At 43.6% G+C, this 26,247-nt stretch overlaps 1 protein-coding gene and 1 long non-coding RNA gene across 12 annotated transcripts in view; one reads left to right on the top strand and one right to left on the bottom strand.

Annotated features, from left to right (window-relative positions):
- The first annotated feature begins 4,053 nt into the window (after window positions 1-4,053).
- LOC143317332 (uncharacterized) lies at window positions 4,054-13,937 on the top strand. The gene is made up of 3 exons (XR_013076660.1): window positions 4,054-4,674; window positions 6,093-6,201; window positions 13,144-13,937. It is a non-coding gene; the product is annotated as an uncharacterized LOC143317332 (long non-coding RNA).
- Window positions 6,578-26,247, bottom strand: part of nrxn2b (neurexin 2b) — a 623,496-nt gene continuing 603,826 nt past the window's right edge. For 8 of the 11 annotated variants that reach the window (XM_076725432.1, XM_076725436.1, XM_076725434.1 and 5 more), the window contains 3 exons: window positions 24,056-24,381; window positions 18,025-18,103; window positions 6,578-9,724 (listed from right to left, as the gene is read on the bottom strand). In XM_076725432.1, the coding sequence (XP_076581547.1) occupies window positions 8,832-9,724; window positions 18,025-18,103; window positions 24,056-24,381 (1,298 nt within the window). In that variant the 3' untranslated portion in view covers window positions 6,578-8,831. The remainder of the gene's footprint in view (window positions 9,725-18,024; window positions 18,104-24,055; window positions 24,382-26,247) is intronic. The other 3 variants (XM_076725438.1, XM_076725439.1, XM_076725443.1) reach the window with 1 other exon arrangement.

The following is a 26,247-nucleotide window of genomic DNA, read 5'->3' as shown; positions in this document are numbered from 1 at the left end:
ATGGACTACTGCCCCCTGGTGTCTGCTTTACTCGCTTGTTTACAAATGATATGTTGGATTGCCTTTTTTTTGCGATTGATCTCACTTTTATGTCAAAAAAGAAAGGAAAAAACGATGCGGTTCACCTGGTAGAGCGTGTGCACCATGCACTGAGGCCGAGTCCACGCTACAGAAACCTGGTTTCAGCTCCAGCCCGGGCCCTTTGCTGCATGCCATCCCCTCCCTCTCTCCCCTTTCATGTCTCCCTACAGCTGTTCCATCCAATAAAGGCAAAAAACGAAATTTTCCAAAAAGATAATCAGTGTTGCCAGATGTTGTAAAGACATGAGACCAGCTTTGATTGAACATTGTTTATTGTTGATGAAGACAGAAGAAAGCAAGCATATGTTGGACATTTTACAAATGTCTGTGATGGAGGCGACAATAGATCATATACTGATGCCTAATCTGTCTGCAGTAAGGTAATATTGGCATAAATATGCATCTGTAAAATAATAATTTCATTATCTTGAGATTCTCAAGCCCTTATCATGAGGAAAGGGGCCATGCCAGCATGCATAGATGGCATCTTGTAGCAAATGATTTAAGATGCAAGTGTCAGATGGAGTACACCATGATGGATTAGCTCGCTGAGATATTTTGGTTTCATAACGTGATTGATCTTTAGCAGCTTTCAGTTGCCAGGAAATACATGGCATCTCTTTAGCAGCAACGTGATCAATTTTCATTTGAGAAAATTTGTTGATACAAGTCTGAGGTCACAGTCAGCAGGTGTCAGAAGGTGTGTGGAGGTGCTGTGGGGTCGCTATGTGCAGTTGGACAGGCCTGCAAATCTTATGGCAACCTGGATGGCCTCAATCATGGCCACCTCTGCCGTTATATAGACTGGATTATATGGCTGCAGCAGAGAAAAGTCGCTTTCTCGTGATAAATCACTCCGTTATCTGGAGAAATCACCCTTTTGTTTTCTTAAGATAGCAAAATAATTAACTTGTTATCACAAGATAACGGGATTAATAATTGCAAGCGCGGCAGTCCTCAGCTTCCGTGGATCTGGCTTCAATTAATGCCACAAAGAATCACAGAAGGGATCTGGGGACGACTGCCACCTTGCAGCGGATCTCCTGCTGTTTGGAGGGGTTGACATCACCAGGGTCCAAGACCTCGTTTACACTGTGATGTGTTGCTCCGGAGAAATGCTTTTTGTGCGTTTCAATGGAAGGAACTGACCTGGTAAATTCAGACGAGACATTTAAAAACAATACTAAGAGTCTACGGTCATGCTGGTGGCTCTTTGAGGCTGTAGTTTGGCACAGTGCCGCTTTGAGCTAAAGCAGTAATACATGAAATAATGCACTGAAAACTTTTCGTGAATCTGTGCATTTCATGGCTGTGATAGTTTCATTGATGCCGTCTAATTTCATTTAACAATATTAATGTTGGCAATCGATGAAAATTTCCTCATTGCCTGCACTCAACACCAGCAGTCCAGGGCAGCGTTTATTGCCATCACTGCCACCTCTGCAGCATGTTTTCAGTGAGGTGTGGAGTCTAGCTCAAGCTGTGTTGGTAATTCATTTACTTTGGCAATTTCTTGTACTTCTGTTTTTGCCACAATTTGCCGCAATAGTAAAGGTCACTTCATTTATCCAGTTGCACCCACGCAGTCCTCTCTGCCCTCCTGAATCATGTTTGTATATTTTCCTCAGACTATTTCTCTGCTTCTTGATGTTGAGCATCAGTAAGTATTTCTGTATGTTACAGTATGTGGTTAAATGTATAAACGTGTCATGTGGACAGGTAACAAACTATAGTTTCTTACTTAGATGAAAGAGATGTTGGAATCAGCTGTTACAAGAATCGAGTGTATCAGTGGTTGTGTATGTAAGTGCGCTGATTGTTTTGCATGCCCCATTAGCGCATCATGGATGTAGGCCTGTAAACAACTGCTCTGGTTGTGTGTTGAGTACTGGCTGCAAGTAATCTCAACAAGGCACAGACCATTTTGTTCTGCTTAGTTTGCTGTGAGCAGATTAGGCAAAGATGGCTGTCTGAGGAATCAGTGCAATGGCTCGTCTCCATGTTCAGAGGTCAGCTGAGGCGCATGGATACAGGGAATACGGCTCCTCCGGCACTGTTTTACCATATGCTCTGATGCAGTTTCACTAATGCTCATGCATGCATAGTGTGCTGGCACAAGGTGTTCAGGCTGTGCACCAACCATGATACAATTCTGGGGTGCTAGTAGTCTTGTTCTTCCTGCAGCAATAATAATACACTACTATAGCAACAGTCAGATAGTCCAGATTGAAAAATCTCATCTTTTATTGAATGGATTGGCTTGAAAATTAGCAAGCGTATTGTCCATGGATCCCGGAGGATAAATCCATAAAGGTCTGATGATCACCAGACTTTTGTTCTAAAGCATCATTATCATACTGTGGTTTATAAAATATCAAATATTTGCAAAAATAGTAACATTCTCATTTGCCTCAGCTGTACTTTGTGCTTTTTGTAGTTAGCAAAGGTTTGCATGCTAACTAAAAATTTGAACATTGTAACATTATATCTTCCAAACATCAGTGTTTTCATTGTCAGCATGTTTACATGGTGATGTTAGCATTTATCTAAAGGCATCACTGTTGATGAATACAGCTCTTACTTGCTGTATCAGTAACACAGTTTATACAATACACAGCACACGAAGCATGAGACATGGCATCCGTAATCAAACTGTATGTGGATAAAAGTTGTGTAAAGTTACCATTTTTATGCATTGGCAAAGAACGTCCTCAGAGCTGAACCTGTAGGGAGCGGGATGATCATACATCCCCATGATGATGTACACAAGTTTGAAAGTGAATTAACCGTATGATACTGGAGAGACTGTGTTAGGCCCAATCATAGCTGCCTAATCCACTCCTCTCTTCCTGTGATCCAGGGCCCTGATCCTTGATGTGCTGCTGTGATCCGCTTCACATGGCCTCCTCTTCAGCCGCCTCTGCTTCCTCAGTCAGCTTGAAGTGAACATCACATATCTACAGTAAGTCATCGCTGAAAATGTTTGCTTATTTTGTACAAAGTAGGTCAAATTAGACCTGTCCAATTCTCCCAATACAGCTACTCAATCTCTCCCCACTTTTCTCTCATCAGTGTCCCATTCAAATGAAAAACAAGTGGCATGAGTTCTTAAATTTCTTTAAGTACAGAGAGAGCCAGGCTCTTAGAACCAGGACTTTAAATCTTTCTACAAGTAAATTTCAGCAGTATTGTAAATCAGCACAGATGCTGATGATCATTTATCTTTTATTGATAAAAGAATTAACCCTTCCTGAAGTTGTCATCCAACATGGCCTGTGGGTCAAGGAACAGGGCTGAAAGATTCATGGAGGACGAACACAGGAATGCTGAGCACCATCCGTGGTAGAACCTAAGCCAGTTTATTAATTTATGACCTGCTTGCAGAGATCCGTCCAGGCGCCGACCCGCAGCTGACCCTTTTAAGAGCCAATTCTCCATGATCTGGACTTCATTAAAGACTCACACAGGGAGCAAAGGACAAAGAAATTGACTTTGCAATGCACAAACTCAATGTATATCGTTTGATACACCTGTTTCATTACCTTTATACAAGGAAAGTATAAAGCTTTTGGTAGAACAAACCCTGAAAAATTAAGTTTTCAGTATTTCTAGAAAGCACGGATCACCAAAAGTTTCATTTGTGTAAGCCATTGCTTCAACCCTAATGACATATTTCAAGGAATATTTTAAGCTGATGTCTGTTTTCTCTTAACCTCAGACATACGTCTAAAGGGTACTTGGCATCATTATGATGTGTATGATATAGTCACTTTGTCCTTGCTCGAATTGTTGTAGCTGAGATGGTGTATTATTTAGACTGTTGGAGTGGATAATGACACAAAGATGGCGAACATTACAGTACATATTAATAGGTGTGTGTGTATATATGTATATAGGTACAGAGGTTGTAACATGTTTGCCTTATTACAGATGATCTTTTGTTATTCATAAAGGTGTTGTGGTGTCCTTCAGCAGCTGGAAACGCTCTGCTTTGAAACATGGAAGCATTAAACTTCGCCTTTGACACCGGACGCCTCTCTACAGAGGACTACAAAGCAAGAGGAAGTCAAAGCTTCTTCAGCTGGCGCCTCGTCAGCTCTTCAGCTCAGTCTGTTGATTTCAAAGCTCTTCAGCCTCGTCCTGGTGAGGGGGCTGCTGGTCCTTTTGTCCAGGGACCAGTTCACTTCCAACGCCCAGAGATCAGCTGACTCCCGAGTAGCACCAAGCGTGCTGAAGACAACTAACTAACTTGAAAGGAACTCTCTCTAGGACTATGCCTATTTCTAACTTGAGGAAAGTTACAAAAGTCAGAACTGTGACCAATTCTGTCAAAGCTGCCATGGTGTCTCCTGCACACCCATGAGGGTTGTGGAAAAGTCCTCGCCCTGCTGCCTGTTGAGAGACAACTGGCTCAAACCGAATCCACCATGTTGGAGCCAAGATGGCTGAAAATACCCGAGAGCTCCAGGAGGCTCCAGACAAGACAGCATCAGCTTGCCAAGCTGCTACGTGGGACTGGACATGTATGCCTATGAGTGGTCTGCTCCTCTCCTCCCTCCAACATGAGCCCTCCTGCTGGCCATCAGGCAACAGGTAAAACACCACTTCCTGTGATATTGGGTTGCTGTGATAGAGCATAGATCATTTTCATATTGATTATTCAGATCATTTCTTCTGGCTTCTCATCCCTCTCAGCTGTTGAACGGTGCCTTGACCCTTATTTCACCTTGAATTAAATATTTCATCCACTTGTTCTTTTGTATCGCCACTAATTAATGCATCTAATTTAAGATATGCTTGATCTGGTTTGATGGTCTTCATTCACAAATCTTGTATGTTGCTGCATTCCTAACTTCAGTCTTTCAATCATGCATTTATCCATCGTGGATTCCTTGTTTTTATTCATGGTAGCACTTAACATTTAGTCGAGAACCTTCACAAAGAGACTAAATTCATTAATTGGCTGTCAATTTTTCGCTTCTAACAGGTCGTGCCCTGAGGTGAAATTATTGCAAGTTACATCGTGTTTAATATAATTACCGACTTTTTCTGATAGCTGGAAGTGAGCGCAGTCTGCTACTCCCTCTTAGCAAAATGAAGTTATTTGTAACAGTAATTTTGTATCCTTTAAGCTACAATATACTACATAGATTATTATACTTTAGTCTATCATCTTACCGAGCAGTGACAGTAGACCTAGATATTAAGTTTCATGTGTATTCAAGGTTCAAAATTTAGATGATCAGATAGTTTAAACATCAGAGCACTTACCTCAGCCTCTGTCTTTCAGAGCAGTCTTAAACGGAGGTAAAGCCGCTGTGACTGCACATTCATCTTGATTGCAGAGGTGTTGAGGACTGCACTTGAGTCGTAGGACTGCTCTCCTCAGTTTGAAACATTAGCATGCTTTCATTTTTTAAAGCCTTGAATACTTCACCAAACTGATTGGCTACTTGTGATGATTTATTCTTTCACAGTGTGCAAAGTATTTTAGAGGTGTGAAGAAGGCTGTTCATGAAGACTTAACTGATGATAGTTTTGCATGTGAATTTTCCCAAAACTAAAAAAAACAATACAGTGAAACTCCTCAAAACTTCTCATAAAATACTCTCATAATCTGTTCAAGAAGAAGAATGTGTTCAGTGAGTAAGATCAAAATTAGGAGCGTATATAAACCCTGTTACTCTCTTATTGTTTGTCGCACTTGAAGCAGCTCAGTATATTTGATAAAGTTTGACATACTTGCACGATTCTTGCAATCCTTGGGTTGTATCCTCACAGCTGAAAGCACTTATTATAAGTCGGGTCAGCTAAATGAATGTAATAATCTAATGTGTTTATACATTTCTGTGGGATCACAGCCAAGCAACACCTACAGAATAACACTCCTGACTTCACATCTCTGTGTATATATAGATAAGAAACCCCTTGGGAGGTCAGAAAATCTACAAAGCAGCAGAGCAGCTCTACCGCTACAGGTCTGATTAACTGACTGATTTTCTTTGTTTCAGTTCACAGTGACAGCAGCTCATCAATGCTGATGTGCTCTCCGTCAATACAATGAATCCCTACCTGCTCCAGAGAAGCTGCACTGAGGCTGATCCAGACCTCTCTGCTGGGGTAAGTGAAAGTCAAACTTCCCTGTGGCACTAATATAAGCACCAGTCTTGTCTATTATGGTAATGCAGGTTAAAGAGTGATAACAGAATACAACAGGAGTTTCCAAAGCCTGACACTGTGGGCCTTCCCTCCGCCACAATCCCTGGATTAGTTAGATACTGAAGAACACTTAAACTGATGATTGTCAAGCAAGTTCTGGAGTTATAGTCAAGGAGTGACTTTTTTTTTTTGCTGATTTTCAAGTCGATCTATTCACGTTTATTATTAAAATCAAGTGCGAGGTTTTTAAAACCGTCCAAATCCTCTAGATATGTCAATGGGTAAATCAAATTAGACTGAGAAAAGGCGATATAAAGAGACCACGCGACACAGGGAGTAAGAAGTATATAACCAAGTGTATTCCCTCTGTTAATGTACACATATTTAGAGTCATCTCACTGGAACACTTTACAATAACATTTAGAAAGAACAGGAAGATACTGGGAGGAGTATGCCTGGAATGGAAAAAAGAGAGAAACCAGACAAACGCGGCAGGAGGGTGAATCGATAGAGGCTGTCGAATGAAATGACTGCCATCTCGTCTCCAGCCATACAGACATAAATAGATATAAAACAAATAAAAAAAAACAAAAAAACATGGAGGATGGACAGAGCCTGCTTTCTCCACAGGGTGTGGGGACGTACAACCTGCCATACAGAGAGAAAGGAACAGATGCAGGACAAAAAATAGATTGAGGATGACGGATGGAAGATGGATTAAAAGGAGAGGAACTTTTCTCCCTCAGAAAAGGAGAATGAGCGGTTTCATGATCAGAACCCAAATCACATTTGCTCAATTACCAAAAGAAAATACATAGAAATTTCAGTTTCCCAGAATCATCGTCATTTTTTTTTTTCTCCAAACAGGAATGATAGTAGGGAAAACACATTTCTCTTAGTAATGGGATGAGAGTCAAATATTTAGACATTTCACAAACTTTTTTCAGGGTTTTTCTTTTCTTTTCATGGTACAGTTGTCTTTTTTTAATAGAGTTGAGAAAATTGGAATACTAGAGTTCTGTTGTACATCTTTCAGGGAACGTCTGTTCACCTTTTAATTTGTGCGCTCTTCCCCGCAAAGTTTGCTTCGCCCATTGGCAGCCATCAGTCCGGCTTGGCTCGAGAGGGGCGAACGACACGGTCTCTTTTTTTTTTTCAGCTGCAAGGTATCTCTCTCCACAGTGGAACTCCAGCAAGAATTTCCCTAAAATGTCTCTCATTTCTCCAGAGAAAAGAATAAAAAAAACCAACAAAACAAAACAAAAAAAAAGAGAGCAAACCAAAGTGACTGAGTCTTGCAGCAAGGCATCACATCAGCCGTACTGTTCATGGGGGGGGGGGGGTGGAGTCTGGGGACGGGGGTTTGGGCGGTGAAACTGTTCCGACGTCAAAAATCCTAAAGTCCGTCTCCGCTGCGCCTTATCAGCGTACTCTTACTTCTCCGCTCGCTCACGCTTTAGGTCCATAGGTTTCTGCAACGTCTATACATATATTTATAATTATATAGAACAGAGTTCATCTGGTTTGCTGGAGGTTTTTTCTGTTTTTCGGTTATTAGTAACTGTAAGGACGTGACGCAGTTTCTCTGCTGGCCCACTAGGGGTGCCTCGGAGCCCCAGAAACACATGACACAGATCTGCTGGAACAAAGGACGACCAAGGGGTTTTTTGGCCTCAACGAGTTTTTGGCGGCTAAACGTACAAGTCAGCATCCGTTAGGTTGGAGCGGTGGTATCTCACATAGTTGCTACGTTTAACGTTGTTATGATCATCAATCATCGTCATATTTTTTGTTTTTTAAACTCCACAGAAAGAAAAACAGTTTTTATCTCTTTTTCGTAAATGAATACTACATGCTTGAAACACGGCAGAGCGTACGTTGCATCAGCTGCTGAGCACCGTAGACAAGGAGAGAAACAGAGTGCTCGAGCGAATGAGAGGAAGAGAGAGAGAGAGAGAGATCTGGCGAGAGGTCAGAGGTGTCGAACACTTACAGAGGCGGGGAGAGCTGGATTTGACACAGAGCTTCTGTAAGCTGGCAGTATATTGATTTATAGGGGGATGGAAAGTTGCTAATTCAAGCCTAGTTGGAAAAAAATATGTTGATACTGTCGAAGGCGACTGTTTACACACGCTGGCCTCAGAATGAAGCACAGATCCTGACACAAATACTGATGGAGGTGCGTTCTTACAGTACTCCAGACGTTAGTCATTTGTTAATTCAGAAATCACTGTTTTAGCAGTGCTTGGTACACAGTTGTTGGCACAGTATGTGTTGAGATCTGAGGTGTAATAGCCTTTCCTTAAATCCACACCATGGTTAACATGGCCAAAGCAAAGCTGACAGGTGTGGACAGAAGTCACCTTGCCATCTTATTTCGCTTCCTCCCTCTGATTAGACTGGAATTAGTACCATGTATGGCCACCTGACAATACTGAGATTTAAATGAATTGCCCTTTATGTTGTGTTTGCAGCTTTCCATATATACCGCCTTTTCTCTCTCTCTCCCCCTCTCTCTCTCTTTCTTTCTCGTCTCTTTCCTTCTCTAAGTGCGTCTGCTGCCTGTCTCTGTGTGTCACGGCGGCGCGCCCTCAGACGTAGTACTCTTTGTCTTTGTTCTTCTTGTTCTTGGTGACCGTCTTGGCAGTGCTGGGCTGTTTCTCCTTCACAAGGGCTCCGTTGCTCTGCGTGGCTGAGTTGCTAATGTAGTTGCGACTCTGGTCCACCTGGTAGGAGCCCTCGTCACGGTTGCGGTACTTGTACATGGCGTACAGCAGGATGAGGATGCAGAGGGCGGCGGCGGCCACGATGCCCACCACCATTCCTGTGGTGCTGCTGGACTGCTGCACCTCCACGGCGCCCGGGAGCCCTCTCTCAGGAGACGTGGGGTCTGGAGTGGGAACATGGGGGAAATTTGGGGGGTGAGTTATTCCTGGGACTCTGCGGTGGCCCGGGTCTGACGAGGGGTGGGCCGGCGGCAGCAGCACCTGGTCCCGGGTGTTCATTTTCCCAGCGGGGATTTTGTTGTTGCTACTGCTGCTGCCGCCGGCGGCCGGCTTGATGCGCGGACTGAGCTGGTCGGGGTTGGCTGTGGGGGTGGAGGAGAGAGGTGGACGGTGGGAGTTGGGGATGCGGGAGAAATGGCGGTCTCGGGGATTCTGGACCCCACCCTCGGCGGCCGGGGGAGGAGGGAGAACAGTCCTGTCGGTGACCAGGGGGGAGTTTTTGTAATAGTCCTCGTCATCCGACTCGGTCATCTCCCCCGAGCCATACGCCGATACCTCGATGGTCTCCTCGCAGTCCTCCTGGTCCAAGGGGCAAGGGGGCCGGCCATTGGGCAAGGGGAGGGACTCTTTGGTGGTTTCGAGCAGGGTGAGGAATGGGCGGTAGGTGGTGGGGGGTGGGGGGATTACTGGGTAGCGGGTGGCGATGGATGGGGGGTCTAAGGAGTCCACCGTTATTATGGGCAACACTAATTCACCTCCTAGGACAAGAAAGAGAGAACGGAGGAAAAGAGTGTTAGAGCCCACCTGAGAGAGAGACCACCTCCAGATCAACAAAAGAGAAACATTTCAAATGAATACAGCAACACCAGTATTAGAACAGCACTAAAACTTAACATGAGGTTAGTTATACAAGTTCAGTTAGTCTGTTCTATTTAAAAAGTGAATATTCTGACTATGTCTGAACTGAAATAAAATACAAGATGTAAGAAAATACTGTTTCCTGTGCCTGTTCCTGACTATTCTGACCTATCTCCCTATGCTGCACAGACCTACATGTCACATCACTTATACAAGATAAAAGTAGACTACAAATTACACTGAACAACTTAACATCTATTGTACTACACAGCCTATCCTTCACTGCTAACTGTCTAGTCTTGCCTATGCTGACTACACTAACGCTCAGATGTTTCTGCTGTGATTGGTTAAATAAGATAGCAAACCACGAGGTTCAGGTCACTTACATCAACAAATTGGCCGCATGATTTTTGCATGAAAAAAAAATTACAAAAAGAAAGCTGTGTAAGATTGTTCTCGGATAGTGATAAACAACTCCCCCCACCCCCCCTTCTTTACCTCTTCTCCTCACTTGTTTCTTTATTGGGTGAAAAATTATCAAAATGTAAAGGAATATATTGTTGAATTATTCATTTTTTTTCCCCGTCCCAAAATTCTCATGAACAATGGGCTCAATCCCATTCCCCCCCTGCTCCTCTTAAACAGCCACCAACAAGTGAACTCCTAAAAAATCGTCTTAATGAGCCAGAATTTGTTGTCAAGCTTTGCTTATGTAATTTAAGCCCACTGTGAAATGAACACCTAAATTAAATCAAGCTTATTGGGTGTATAATAATAGCATTTGTAAAAAAGTTGCATTCATTCAGGAGGAATCAGTCTACCACAGGCTGGAGGCCCAGCTGGAGTATGTTAACAGAACATGGCAGAATATCAGTAACAGTCTGTTTAAACACTACATGACAATTTTCTCTTCAACGTGGCAAACGTGTAAGTCAAAGTCAAAGAAACATTTGGAAAACATGGCAGCGGGGATTAGATTACGGTACATCTTGGGGGGAGAAAAAGGGAAGGTAACAGCAAAACATGACCAAAGAAATGCCAACATCACCAGCATAAAATCATGACTCTGGCTCTTTGTTCATTTGATGAGGTAAATCAGAGTGACTCAGAGGGAGAGGGGGTGGATCAGGCGGTTTGGGGATGATGGGGGAAGTGTAAGGGGAGGTGTTGGGATTGGAACAATTCCCCCGTGGCCTTTATTCAGCTCAGAAACACCCCAAACCCTGAGCCCCCCAAACCTGGTCAGTAACACAACCATACATTTTCAAAGAATGGCAAAGGCTTCGTTACAAAAGGGGAAGCATTGAGTTAACAAAGCCACTAAACATCATCATATAACAACACACTTGAGAAACAGGCCTTGAAATGAAACAAAATGTGAGAGCTGTGAAGGAAAAAAACTTAGTGATTCTTCAACCCTGCTTCTTACTTGCTGTACCAGTACTGGAAAGGCTAGTTTCCATGGCAATGCTTAAGTTATTTCTCTCCATTCTGTTTTCCTTCTTTCCTTTTCTTTCTCTCTTTCTTTGTGTTTGAGGGCTGTGTTTCACCTTGAAGCCTGAGAGGACAGCAGAGTGTGGTGGCACATTTAAGGAACAAAGAAAAGTCGAACCAAGAAGGATTCTGCAAGTTTTGTGCTTTGTTTTTTTTTCCCTTCTCCTGTGACTTTGACAAGTTATTTAACTAAACCAGTTTTGGGGCGACCTCAGAGATAGCTCCTCAGAGATCCAGGACGTGTGACTAGGTTTAACAGACGAGACGGTAGTGTCGCTATCTTTACTTTGCCATCTGTCTGCATGGTAGAGATGCTGCAAGTGCAATTTCAAGGTCTATACCTTCTGCTCGGTGTGCAGCCCACCAATTACTGAGGGGGTACCTCCACTCGCTGTGTCCCACTTGCAGTAAATGTGGCTGACACTGCAAATGGACGGTCCTGGTAGGGTAAACTCTGTAATCCTCACAGAATCAGCTTAACTTTTCTGTTCTACCTTATATGAACCCAGAACAGTGCTTAAAAGGTAAAGGATTGTTCCAACAAATCACTCACAACACTCTGCTGTACTCTGTGTGTCGTAGAGCCAGAGGCTGAGGTCAGTGTGACTGGCAGGCAGTGGCTACTAGAAAAATAATGAACTGCAGCCCTCATACACACAGTGCGCCACATCCCAGCATTCTAGACAGTTATCAAGTGACCCATCTTTTCATTTCCTGCTGTGCGACCCAAGCCCACCACACCCATAGCTCCAACCAATCAACAAGTTCAATTGACTCTCCCCTTCTCCACAACTGCCGCTCTTCTCTGTATGCAGCTTTGATTGTTCAGTTAACACCTGCAGGCAGGTGGCTGACAGCCTGAGCGTTTTGACTTGAGGTGCCACAAATAACAGGAAGGTTCATAGAGGTGTTCACCCGCTGAAAGCTGCCAAGAACCACAGACTGCTTCGAAACCAGAGGACACCCGTGACGGGTTTGTGACATGCAGGGGGTTGTTGACGTCAACTGAAGTGAGCGTGAGATATTCAGATGTTTTTAAGTTAAATCAGCGTGCGGTAATTTAACATTCTGTTTTACACCAAAACCCCCTCACTCTGGACTGATTCACTTTGCGGTCGAGTCGGAAATGTTTGAACCAAAACCAGGACTGACTGAGACCAGTTCTGATGCAGACAGTGCTGAAAAACACACATAGCATGATTCCAGTGTGCGGGCGTCTCTTTGTAACGCTGTCATTTGTGCATCAAAGCGAAAGAGACTCAAAGATATTCAGCCTGATTGATTGAGTTTGACTCCGTCGATTTGAACAGCTGAGGCAGTGGAACCACGTTTAGCCTGCATGATGAAATTTCTTCTTTATCTTGACCCACACGCCGCTCCGCATCGCTGCCGGTATGAGTCATCCCTCTCTATTTACTCCAAAGAAGAGCAGGGCAGATGGATACTGATGCATCCATGTCGGTCGCCTAACAAACACTGTTACTCTGCCGATCACGTTGCCCCGCTCACATCCATTTGAAATATTTAGAGCTAAAAGGTTGTTTGGAGTTTGAGCATACTATAATTCAGCTTTGATTAGGCTGCAGATGGAAAATCCAACAGCTTGTCCGAGCATAATATATTTTCCTTTGCTTGCTTTTAAATCATACCACAATGCGCACAATTACGGCCATACAATCTGTGCAGCAGGGAAAAACGGCTTCTTCATACATACAACTTCATCCATAATTTGTTACAACTGTTGCGTTTGCTGCCGTCGTTCTCAGGCAAAAGTGATTTATTTTGACATAAAGGGATGATGCTCTGCTCATGTTGTGTCTCACAGGGAGTCACAGATTGGCTGCAGTCAAAGTCACCTCCCTACAGCTCATCAGCACCTGGATGGACTACATGACGCTGGCTGGATTTGTTTTTCTGGCCCCCTCGTGTCACCTCCTCAAAATGGTATAAATCTCAGACATGCGCAGAGAAAATCCAAATCTACTACTTCATCAAGTCCCTGCTTTAGCTTTGGGCCACTTTCTGGTCCAATTCATGCTCTCTAGATCTTGTTTTTTCTCTTGCTGTGGCGCTGGAGTGTGTCTACTTCACATCTCTTCTCTGCTGTACGCTTTCCTGAGGTCTATCTGTTAAATGAAACTGCATAGTAATGGAAAATCAATTAAAAAATTACTGGGTTAGGTGGTTCAGACACGTCGTGAACCAGTATCTCTCCATGTTCCTGAGGGGATACTGTGATATTTGTTTACAGCTTGATGTGTGAGAGGAAAGACACCCCGCTGAGAAAACAGTGGCACGAGGAAAAAGAAGAGCCTATTATTCATCCACTGCCTGGAATAAGATTTTGCAAAAATGGATAGTTTGCAGTAGAAACGCTTAATGACAAACTGCACCACTGACCGGTTTTGAAGCACAATGGTTACACGCCATATGAATAGTTGAATAATGCAGTTCGTCAGTTTTTGATATCAGCATTTAGCAGCAGACTGTGCTGAGTGAGCACCAGCCTCTGCATTCACTGCTTTAGATCCAACAAATGCAGTAACTGATTCCTCTGACTTGTCTGTATAAAAGCTTTATCTAATCCTTACTGTTTTCGCTCAAGTATATCTCTGATGTCCGAGTGGTGAAGTAATTAAATGTTAATTAGTGAATTTAAGGATTACTTAAGATATAACTTTCAAAAAATGCAAGTCACCTATATATGTACATTATATACAAGAGTATGAGAAATACTGTTGCCATATTGAACTGCACAGGAGCCAAATATGGATAATAAATAGAGTGAAAAATGTGTAATATTGCACAAGATGTAATGGACATTTGTTAGCATAAAGAACTGTAGTGCAAAACAGCAGGTTTGTGATGTTGTAATAGGAAACATCAACACGTATGGTATATTGTTACATGGTATACTACATTATTGGTTATCCATGGTAAATGATATGATGTGAATTATTTAATTATTTATGTTATATTAATACACTATTTATGTTAATCAATGTATCTAATTTTCATAATCTATATCACTCTTTTTTTAATCCTATTTGTCTTTTTACAACCCCCATTCCAAGAAGCTGGGACACGTGAATGTTCGCTAATCCTTTCTGACATACACTCATTTGAAAACTGTGCAAAGACAATATATTTAATGTTTTAGCTCTTCAACTTCATTGATTTTTGTTAATATCTGCGTATTCTGAATCTGATGCAGCAGCAGGTTTTGAACAAGCTAGGACAGGAGCGACTTAAGACTGGGAAAGACGTGGAGAGCTCTAAAAACACCTGTTTGGAACATTCCACAGGTAAACAGGTTCATTGGTAACAGGTGATAGTATCACGATTGGGTTGTTCACAAGCGAGGATGGAGCGAGGTTCACCACTTCGTGAACACATGACGGGATAATAGACATTACTACACGGGCTGAGGAATCTTGATATCTTGTCTAACCACATTATTTCCACAGAAAATGGTCCGGACTATTGTTTGGACACACAGAAAGATTGAGGTGTACTGTTATCAACTGAGATCATCCAGAGGACGCCGATTCAAGCCTCTACACTGCCAGGCATCTAAACTGTGGAGCCCACACGATAAACCCGGGGCTGTTTACTTGTGGAGGATGGCTAGCTAAGGGAGATCAATAAAGCATCACACTGACAAATAACTGACACCCCAAACCAATCGACCAGGGTGGGTTTGATCCCAGGCAAGCTCTGAGTCACACCGGGTGAGTGGGCTCAGCTCTCTGGGTCATCCCTCATCTATCACCCAATCTCTTGGTTTCACTCCTCGACCGAAAAAGAACATTCACAGGTTGCCTCTATAGCGTATCGTCTGATGAATTATTGAGGAGCTCCTCAAAGCTCTGATCTTGTCAGAGTAAAACCGATATAGCGCCTACAACATCCTGGGACTGATAAGCAGCTTGGAGGTATGCGAGAGAGGGAAAAGTGAGGTCGTGCTGAGGTAGAGAAAAGACAGAAAGTGAAATATGGAGATGAAATGAGAGAGATTTAACGAGCGGGGCTTGTTGGAGAAAGAAATGTTTGTGTAATATCTCCTCTAATTGTGTCTCGCTGCGAATACAATTAGTGTCTATAGATGACTTTCCATGCATGTGTGTTAAATGAGAGTTCACATGGATATACAAAAAGCTTGCTTTAAGCGTCTTCTCTGAGTGTGCATGTTCACTTCGCCGCTCTATCCCCCAGAACATGTTTCATCTTTGTAATCCAGGTCCCTGCTTCCTTGGTCCTGTCACTCTGACAGAGGCTCATTAACAGCACTGGAGGATCCAAACCAAAGCTTTAATTGGCTGATGTAATTAAGGCTCCCTAACAAAGTCAAAGTTTAATTAGCCTGGTGGGAAAGGCAGGAATTGTTCACGGGAATTCCACTGCTCACTTTTGCATACTCTCTCGCTCTCTCTCTCTCTCTCTCTCCACCTCCGTCTCTCCCCTCTCCCCGTTTCTCTCTTCTGCTTTGAGCGCAGAGGAACGTGACACAAATCTCAATGAGGGTCAGTCCTTCACAGCGCAGTCCTTCCAGCTCTTTCCCACTCATCTCTTCCCCGGTTCCTTCTTCCCCGCGTCCTGAGCGTTTTCTGTTTTGCATCTGCTCCAAGCTCATCGGCAATTCATTGTCTGAGCTTTTCCCGTCGAGGGTCATCACTTAGCACCAGGCAGCCAAAATGCTCCTGCACGAAATGCAGTTGTAAGAAAACAAGTTGCATGCCTTGAATGATGTGTCGTGCTCCTCGAGCTGCAGGTAAGCACATCTGTAAAGCACATCCAGGGGCTGGATATACTGTAAGCAGTTGCATTGATCCACATGAATTCACAGCATCATATCTCGCTCTGCTTAATAGAAAATCCACAGCTGTGCTTAACATTTTTTTCTCCTTCCTGAAGGCAGTTCAATAACACAGAGCTGCATTCTCAAATGTAATTGAAAACACTGGCTATTGGTTCTATCATACAAAGGCTGCAGGCCTGTGTTTGTGAAGCAGTGATGGAGAGGGGACACATTTCGTGGACAATGTTGATTCTCCTCTCCTTGTCCGCAGCTTTCGCCAAGGCTTATCCGACCCCGCTGGCTTGCCTCGCTGGAACTCTTGTGGCATCTGGAAGGTGTGATATGGAGCATGTGCGCGCGAGAGCGTGTGTGTTGTTTCTCAGGAGAGACGGCTGCAGCGAGAAAACTTTACACCCACAGAGTGAGAGAGACAAGTGTCTGTCTGGAAAGGTGAGCACGTCTGCCACTATGTGTGTGTTTGTGTGGGCATACGAGAGAGAGAGAGAGAGAGGGAGAGGGTTGCATTTCCCCATGGGAGATTAAGCCTGGGCATAGCATCCGCCGAAAAACTCGCATTTCTCCTTTCGATAAGAAGGGAATTGAGTCTCTATTTCGGTCCCAACCACCTACAGAGAAAACCGCAGGAGGATGCTACACTCGAGTTTCTCAACACATGTTCAGATCAGTTTCTCCTCGCTCAAACATGCCGATTGCTATAATCTCCTGCCGTTTACAGTCCAACATATATTCCATTCAAACCACTAATCCTCGTTCCTGAAAAAACTTAGCCTAGAAAAGTGCCGAGGTGCTCTCCACAAAGACACGATGGCGCTTCTGACTCTCGTTTTTGTTGTTTCACTGTTCACTGAAGGGTAGATTCTGAGCAAACCTGGGCTTCATGTTGTGTAATACATCCATAAAAGGATTAGGGATATATTTTCGATTTTGTTATTTACGTTGCTGCATTTACAAAAATTAAAACTGAAGCGTGCTTTAGACCAGGTGTAGACAGAGAGAGCGCGGTGTGATACGAAGGTCCAATCCTGCGTCCCTGTTTTTGATGACTCATCTTGAACTCGGGGGTGAACACATTAATTCATCCAATCACATGTAACTACGGGTGACCAGCTATCATATATTAGCGCACTTGACCATTAGTCATTGATCTCTAGAAGTTGTATACTGGCAGTTTTAATCATAGGTTTCATTGAGGCAGTTTTCATTGTTTTCATCCCGCCCACACCAGCCATCTGAATTTGTGATGCCATTTAACAACAACGGTGTTGTCAGATGAGATCTTGGAGTATAAAATGTCATTAAATGTGGATCTGCATATCTATTTTGTCTCCTAGATTTCTGGCCTTACAGTAGAGGAGGCAGTCATTTGACTCACGCTGCTTCACTGTACGTGGTTCTTGGCAGTTTTCAAGTATGCCCAGCTTAATAGAGCTAGGAACCACAGAGTCAGGGTGTAAAACACATGGCCTTTAACTTCCACCTCCTGTCATGGTGTCAGAACATTACTTGACCCGCTGTTCACACTAACAGTGCCTCAGCCACCGGGCCTGCCAGCCTACAGCTGTGTGCTGCGCAGAACAAGCTGCGTTTCCACGTTGAAACTGTCCTGGCTTGTTAAAATCGAAGCAGGAGATCGGCGCAACAGCTGGGTAAATGCCAGAAACTACCACTTGGCTGAGCAACTGACAGACCACAGTGCTGCTGACTGCCTGCTGCTTTGAAAACCAGTAAGAAAAAGCACACATCTGGCCAATCACAGCTGCATACAGAGGGCTGTGCAGTCACAAAGTGTCACAGAAAAGTGGAGGAAGGGATATAGCAGTAGTCTAGGCTGCACTTTGGTTTTGGATACCAAGTACTATGAGGACAGAACTCCCTGAGTTGACTCACCATTTCCAGGCTCACACTCCTCCAAATCTTCGTCATCGCTAGGACACTCAGCTGATGCTACCAAGAGGTCATCTGCATTCTGGAAGAACACAGACACAAAGCAGATAACATAGAGTCAGGACAAATTTTAGTGGTGTGGAGGACACACAAAGCATTGAAGAGGATGAAGAGTCTCACGGCGAAGGTCTTTGGCTCCACGGACACACAAGCTAATGCAACGAGGTTAAAAGCTCTGCCTGTGGTCACGGTATTAAGATTTCCTGTTGAGCTGTTTGTCAGGAGTAACACATTTACAGTAAATATGGAAGTGGGCGTGCTTTATGAGGTGCACCCATGTGTATTTATGTAAACAGAGATGTGAAGTTTGAGGGAAGTCAAAGTGAAACGAGCTCTATCTGCCCAAACACCAACCAATCAAAGAGCTGCAATGCAGTGTGTGCTGTCTCCAACATTCTCCATCGCCTGGCCAAAAACGTCCTATTGCACAACTATCATTTATCTTGTACCGTTTGCTATATCTGTATCAGGAATCCAAATGAAAACAGATCAAATCTGACAAGATGGTGCCAATTTAGTAGCCAGGGTTTGTCCTCACTCAGCTGTCTGTCTCGATACCCCCCTCCCCTCCTCAGCCTCTGGTTGTTATTCAAGATGGGGTCTGATAGAAAGCGTTTTTCTCCCTGTCATTAATCCACAGCTTGGGCGTAATCATTTATCATTACATTGTGTGAGTTTGAGTGTGTGTTCACGTCACCTTTCTCTGTTAAATGGGTCTAATGATCCCGTTTCAATTTCCGAGCAACATCTCCATCAAACGTGCGTTGATATTTCTATTCCATCCATGCAATCATGTCAACTCCGAATAAAACATAATGAAAGCTTTAAAATGTGAACTTCTTTAAAGTAAGCAACCAGGATGTCAATAAATGCCCCGGGCAGGGTGTGTTTGTGGCCATTAATGAGAAAATGTATCCATAATCCAGTGTCTTCCTGCCCGTCAAATGACTCTTTCAGCCTCCTGGAGTTATCACAGTTGTAATTTAATGCAACATCCATGACACACTTGTAAAGCCCATTTCACCCCAAACAGCCCACAACATCAGCGCTGCGTGACATGAGGCACACTAACCCAGTGTGCCGATAACAGCTGGAGGAGAGCTCCAAACTCCTGTTTGAATCGGTCAGAACTTTTCTCGTCTCCAAGTTGAATCCATGAGGAGACAACTTTGAAGCGTCTCGCATCCATCCAGACAAACCGGAGCAAGATCACAAACACCTGGGAGAGCTCTCCACTTTAGACAGTGGCAGCAAGGGCGTCGCTTGTGATCTTAGTTTTATAACACCCCGACAACAAATTTGGGTCAGAGTGAGACAAGTGATGACTCCACCGGTTTCATAGAAACCCACAGTATCAAGGGGTGAGGGGAAGAAAAAAAAAAAAAATCAGACCCCCACACACATCAAAAGGTAGATCTTTTATTCTAAGCATCAAAGCGCATTATTCCACAGTGATCAAAGCTACAGCGCGGCGGGTAGCTCAGAGCTGTTGGAGAAATTGAAATTTGGGTTTCTGCTTGCTTGCTTTCCGCCACCCTGGTCCTGTCTCCTGTCTGTGCTGTGTTTCGTGGGGGCTCGGGATATTCATTAGAGTGCCGTAGTTCCTGTTAGTTTTGTCCAGTATAATTAGAACTTTAGTGCTAAGTTTTCTTTGGCACAAAATTACACCCCAGGCTCCATGTGATGCATTATTAACTGCCCACAGGACTATATTTAGACCTGTACACATCCAGATCACTGATTCTGTGTGACCTGCGCAAAGACTGACACATTACCATTTAATATTAGGTTAATCGGTTCATTAGAACAGGCAGCGACCACAAAATAAAAGTGGAAAACCAAACTAGCAGAGCTTCACGACACATACCTGAAGCCAAAGTGCACCGAGCTCTTGAGAAGCCACATAACCAGTGGCTATGTAAATCAGCACCTAAATAAAAGATTGCGTCTGCATTATTTAAAGCCACTATATGTGGGATTTCAAATGTGAAATCCCACTTTGGTGCCAGGCTGGTTCCTGAGTGTCCGCGGTCCACCTCTCCAGTTTTTTATTGTGTTGTACTCACTGATGTCATTATATTCCAATGGACAAAATAACTGAGCCAATCAGACCTTTGTAGGCAGGTAGAAAGCATGGGTGAGATTGATGCAGCCAAACATTTCAGTTTTTCTTTTAACAACATGACAAACGTTATCTGCTTCTAGCAACACTACGGCAGCGTCTGTGCTTCTGAAAGTGATGTTGACAGGATGGAAACTACAATCACTCCTGACTGGTTAGGGCAAAATAACCCTCCTGGCAAACAGAAAACAGAAAAACTGCCTGAGTGACTGACTAACACACACAACGCTCTGTCTCTGCATTTGGGATGGCATCACAGTTACTGTTAATACAAACTTAACCCAGATTCTGAAAATAAATTAATTCTGTAGATTGTAAAGTCAGTTTTCTTGACAGTGTGATCTTTACCTTCTGCCAGCTGTGAGCAGTGCACGTTAGGGCTGCTTGATTATTGCAAAACTCACAATTATTTGGTCAATACTGAGATGCCAGTTATTTCACATGATTACTCACTGACTTTGGAAACATCATGCATTCATTAACCTTTTAAAAGACTTGTGGTTTTAACACTGGATTGCCTTAAACTTTAAATAGAATTCAGCCAAAGAAAGTGTTATAATAATAATGTATACTGCTGAAAAGCAACTCTCTGGTCCATTTTGGGGCAACAGCATGGATAGATGCACATCAACATTCAAGTGCCCGCTGGCTTGACCAGGTTTTAACAAACACCGGCTCACCTGATGGCAGCAACAGGTTAACATGGCGCTTTCTAGCTGAGAATGAGTGTGAGCTTTTAGGGAGTGGCAAAAGTGCATCACTGTAAAGAAAAGCGGTGTACTGGATTTATAACATAACAAGATCATCCTTGGGAAATGGAATACAGCACATACATCATTTTATCTTGATTATATTGTTTCCATTAATTGTTGGAAGTCAAAATTGTAATTGAAAATAAAATACGATTCATCGTCCAGCCCAATGCGGAACTGAATTTATAACTGGGGATGTTTCTTGGTAATGCATATTGGAAGTTTTAGTTAACTTCTACCCCCATTACTCTATGTAAACAGGCTTGTACTTGCAACTTTTTATCTAAGAACCACATTACATTCTGAAACAATGGCACTCAAAGACACTGTTGATTACAATTAATTGCAACAGTAACTTAAATGGAAAATTACCATTTGAAATTTGCCACATGCTTCGTTGTCTGTTCAGCTACGATTCACATCACCGCTCATGATAAATACCTATTTTTCTACCATTCACTCCAAACTGCTGTTGCTGCCATAACTATAAAAACAAACACTTCCTGAGCTTTTTCCCAGGGCAGACACACCAGATGCAGAATGTTTAGAAGAGCAAATCTAAAGATTTCATACACTGTCTGCAGCCTCTCAGCTGTTCAAAATCAATGCAATCCTCAACCTTTCATGACTCTTTGCTTAATTTTTACTCGACTACAACTGTGTGTACTCTACAGAGTTTTAGAACAACACTTATTCGTGTCCCTCCCTTCACTGAACCGTGTCTGTTTGATTTTCTCTCTTCATTGGGGTGTGTGTGTGTGTGCCAAGCCTTCACCCCCTCCTCACAAATGAGAACAAATTCCCAAATAAAAAATGTTTGGTCTCACTGGGACCATCTGTATGAATGATCAGGGCTGTGTTCGCCAACTATATGCCCCAATAAGGCTTTTATGTTTTTGTGGGCACAGTGAAATATTGCCTCTTTGATCATTAAAGTATGTGCATGAGTGACTCATTGGTAATGTCTCTTCATTCTCACACGCATACTCTTAATGCTATTTTGGGCTATCATCATGATACACTACGTTCGGCGAGGTACACAATAATAATGGAGAAGCTGTTAAAATGTGTATACACTTGCTGAAAAATAGATTCTTAGCAATAAAAAACACTCCAAAGGTGGGACTCTGCCTTTTTATGATCCAACATAAACGTCAGTCAGCACATGCAGCCCACATTAAGGCTTGTAACAGTAAAGAAGCAGGCAACACTCAGAGTCCTTCGCTATCCTGAAATGGTTCCAGATAATTGATCAACCAGGGCTGTATGTTGCTGCCAATTTCACGTCACAAGCTGCTGCTATACAAGCTCGTTATATGCTGAACATGGAAGAATGTTTCCGCCTAGGAGTCTGGAAGCCAGAGATATGATATTGAACTGAGTGGATGGCTACATGTGACATCTTGGAGTCCGGTTCCACGGATCTCATGTTTAGAGAGAAGATGCAGAAACACTAAACCACAGAGCATTCATCTGAATTAGTCATGCCAACTGGGCACCGAGACACTGTTGTCTGTAAAAGAGCTCTGACTGACCTTTAAGTCCAAAAACCTCCCTTGCTTGTACTTACATGACAGCCTGAACGTGACTGAAAGAAAATGCACGGGTGAACATTTGTGAACACGAGCACCTACATGTCCTTTGCCGGCTCGCATCAGAGCGCTGCCTTGATGAGGCTGTGGAGGCTTCATAAATTGACAACAACTAAACAGCAGCTGATGCAAAGGCAACATTCCAATTTTCTTTGAACTGGCTGTTTGCGATACAATGTGGCATGAATTGCGCACTCACGTCATCAACAGCTTCACCTTGACTCCACTCTAATTGGCACTGCTGCGTTTATTCAAAATGAGACAGATAGGACTTTCAAAGGCTGGAATCTGCTAAGGTTTGAGATGATGATAAAGGGACAAAGAGTGTGCCGGTCTAAATATATTCTGAATCTGCTGGTCAGGGTTGTCGGGGTAGAGCTTGCTGACTGATCTCAGATAAGCTTCCGTGGACATGAATAGTGCTAATGAACACAACTGAATAAGAGATATGTGCCGGTAATTGGCACCTTGCCTTTGTATTTCCTGCAACATCGGGAAAGTACGGTGGACAGTTGAAGTTTAAAGCAGGAAATTGACAGCTTTTAAAGAGGACAGCTTCTAAGTAGTTACAGTACAAAGCGATGACAATGACAGAAATAGCTGACATAACATACATCCAGCATAGCCTTTTTGCACAACGCACAGCTTGCATCTCACAATATTGAGTGAGAACTAGAGCATAACCCCCCCCCCCCCAACACATGGAGCCTGTTATTAGGTCTTGATGAGAGTACTTGAGTTCTGGAGGACCCACCTCTTCCATCTTCCAGTATGTGGGCACCAGTGCTTCCCTACTGTTTGCTAATTGTTGCTTGCCATGATGGTGATGGCTACCCTCAGCACATGTAGATAATCATCAGACCATAAATCACAATGTTTCGCATGTATGAGTGGGAGAGTCATAAATATATGTTTAGTTATATATTGTTGTGCTGCTGGTGCTGCAGGACAGGATGTCCTTTTTATTATGTTCCTTCACTCCTCTGGCCTTTGTTGATCTGTCTGGATGTGCTATAATTTCCAGCGTCATACCATGTCTGGGGTTTAGTCAGCCATATCTTGTTAGAGGAAATCAAAATTGCAGCGTTGATTGGTCTAATAAGAGTGGCCACACAAAGCTGTTATGTGACTCCTTGTCAGGCCAAGGGCTGTTTGAATATCTGAATGTGGCTGAGGGCTAAAAAGGGGACGCTTACGCAAAATGCTGTCCTGAGGACGTGACTGTTTGACCTTGATTTCTTTTGAAATGCACCTCTACTTGTCCAAGGCGGGCCATCTGCTTACTTGGCCATGTTGCTTAATCTTTCCAATATTGTTTTCAGCACTTTGAGATTTTGGGGGGACTTTAGAAAGCCAATTAAAAGTAACTGGCAATGTTCCATCACAATGCACCACACCAAAATATCTCCCGGACTTAGTGACTCAAACACTGAGCTCTGGTGTGTTCTTTTAGCTTCTCAGTATTAGTCATGTAAACAAGCTTGTATCACAAATGCACGACTGCTCACCTGTGTGACACTGTCCCTCATGGTGGGCGAGCGCTGTTTGCGGGTGGTGGTTGTGGCCATAGTGGTGGTTGTCTCCATGATTGTGGTGGACATATCAGCCAGCGGGGTGGTGGAGGTGGTGTCAGTAGTGAGCACCGAGGGCACATCACCGACCAGTCGCAGGTTGCCCTGGGTCTGGACATTGGGGTCACCCTCGGCTGCCAGTTTGAGCACCTGCAGGCCGTTGTAGTACAGGCCTGAGATCTGGCCCTGGAAGTGGCGTCCCTTCTCTCCACCGCCACCGATTTTGATGAACGCCTGGCTGTTGAAGATGGTCAGCTGGCGACCTGGTACGTGAGATAAGGAAGATGAAGAAATGACGAAGAAGAGAGAGAGGAAGGGCAGGTAAGAGGAGAAGAAACCATGAAAAGAGGGAAAGAAGAAGGGAGAAAGGGCAAAGAATACAAATCAGTCATGGTCTCTGGGTGAGCTTGGACATGAGACACAAACTAATACACAGGCACAGTGTGAAACAGGGGAGATAGAGGGTCTGTTTCAATCACATGGGGTTTCCTGGGCAACACTTTAGGGAACTTGGACCCTGGTTTGCTGCAGCCATTATGGGCTGGGCATATGCCACTTTCTTAGAAAGACAGCTTGAATCTGGCAGTCAAATGAATTGCAGGGGCAGTTGCGGCTTGACCCTCAGACTGAGGGTTCACAGTGAAATGCATCTCATTTGCCCTGAGATGGAATATATTAGAACAATGCTGGGTCTGTGTCATTGACCTCCAATGCACCTGAGCTGCACAATGATAAAGTACCTCTGCCAGTGGAAAAAATGTCGCCCTGCTCTGCCGTCCAAAGGAGGAAAATAAGATCCTCATTGGAAGGAAATGTTTAATTCAGCAGGGGCTGTCCCCCTCTGTGGTCATTACCATTCATCTGGATGGATAGATGGATGAAGGGAGGGTAGGGTCGGCCATTTAACCAGGGTCCAATACTAATGTGTTACCAGGACTTGTGGTGAGGGGGTGGAGGGGGTGTGCGGTCTGACAGGTGTAGTTTTTCTCCCTGTATTTCCTCCTGCTGATGTCAGTTTGATTTTTTTTAGACTTTTTTTTTTTTTTTTGCACCCCATATTTGCATCCTGGATCTCCTTGGGGACATCACAGCACTGAGACTGATGCAAACTTTGACCCCTATTATGAGTCATGAGGATATAAGGGAAGATGGAGAGTGGAGGGCGGAGAGTATTATTGCAGGATACCATTGGAGGGATGTGGGTTAAAAACAGACCTGATGAGGTAATTACTTAGAAGAGAAGGACGGGAGAAGCCAAAGAGCTTTTTTATGGATAAATCAATTCCTGTGAGGAAAGAGGGAGTGTGTTTGTTTGCGAAAGGGATACTACACTAATGTGTGCATCTGCAAAATATAGACTCTCTAGAGATGGCGGGCTATGGACCCCTGAAATTAGAGACTCCTCTGGTGTGATGGGAGTGTGTGTTTCTCTATGTGTGGATGCATGTATGCAGATTACACAGGTATGAAGGACATCAGCTTCGCCTCAGCGTATATGTTTGCAAATTTGCACTTCATGCACATGTCACTGGTTTATGTGTGTAATTGCATGAAATGAATCCTCGGAATGTCTTTTGAATGTTGCGATTGTTTCCTCTGTGGGATTGCATGCCAGTGAGGATAGCCTTCCACTCATCAGCACAGAGACACTGGGGACAGGCCCAAGCCCCATTTTTTTCAATTAAGAGAGCTGAGAGGGTACTTCATCATTGTAATTATGATTTACTCTGCATCTGTGTGGGTGCACTCATTCTGACATATGTGTAACACCCAGGTGGGTGGGACTATCAGACAAATAATGCCTATTTTTGAGCATGCATGCATGTAAGCATAAAACTACATTCTCAGTGTATGTGTATCTGCAACTTATCTACAGAAGTGCCAGAGAGATACATCTATTCCACTGAGATGGGCCATTACATGTGTCATCCCATTATCAGATCATTAGGCCCACCAGGGGCCCAAAAGGGACCTGACTCCAACTTCATAATGATGAGACTTAATGTCTGGCATATGCACTGTTGACATAATAGCTGAATCTCACCATTATCTCATCACTAACCATGTCTGGTGTGGAAGTGGTGAGAGGACGGATAGTTCAGTTGTGGACATCAGCAAGGGAAACACAG

The sequence above is a fragment of the Chaetodon auriga genome, chromosome 24, assembly GCF_051107435.1.
Source record: "Chaetodon auriga isolate fChaAug3 chromosome 24, fChaAug3.hap1, whole genome shotgun sequence".
Taxonomy (NCBI): Eukaryota; Metazoa; Chordata; class Actinopteri; order Chaetodontiformes; family Chaetodontidae; genus Chaetodon; species Chaetodon auriga.
The sequence above is the reverse complement of the archived record's forward strand: the minus strand, read 5'-3'. Positions and strand labels throughout refer to the sequence as shown.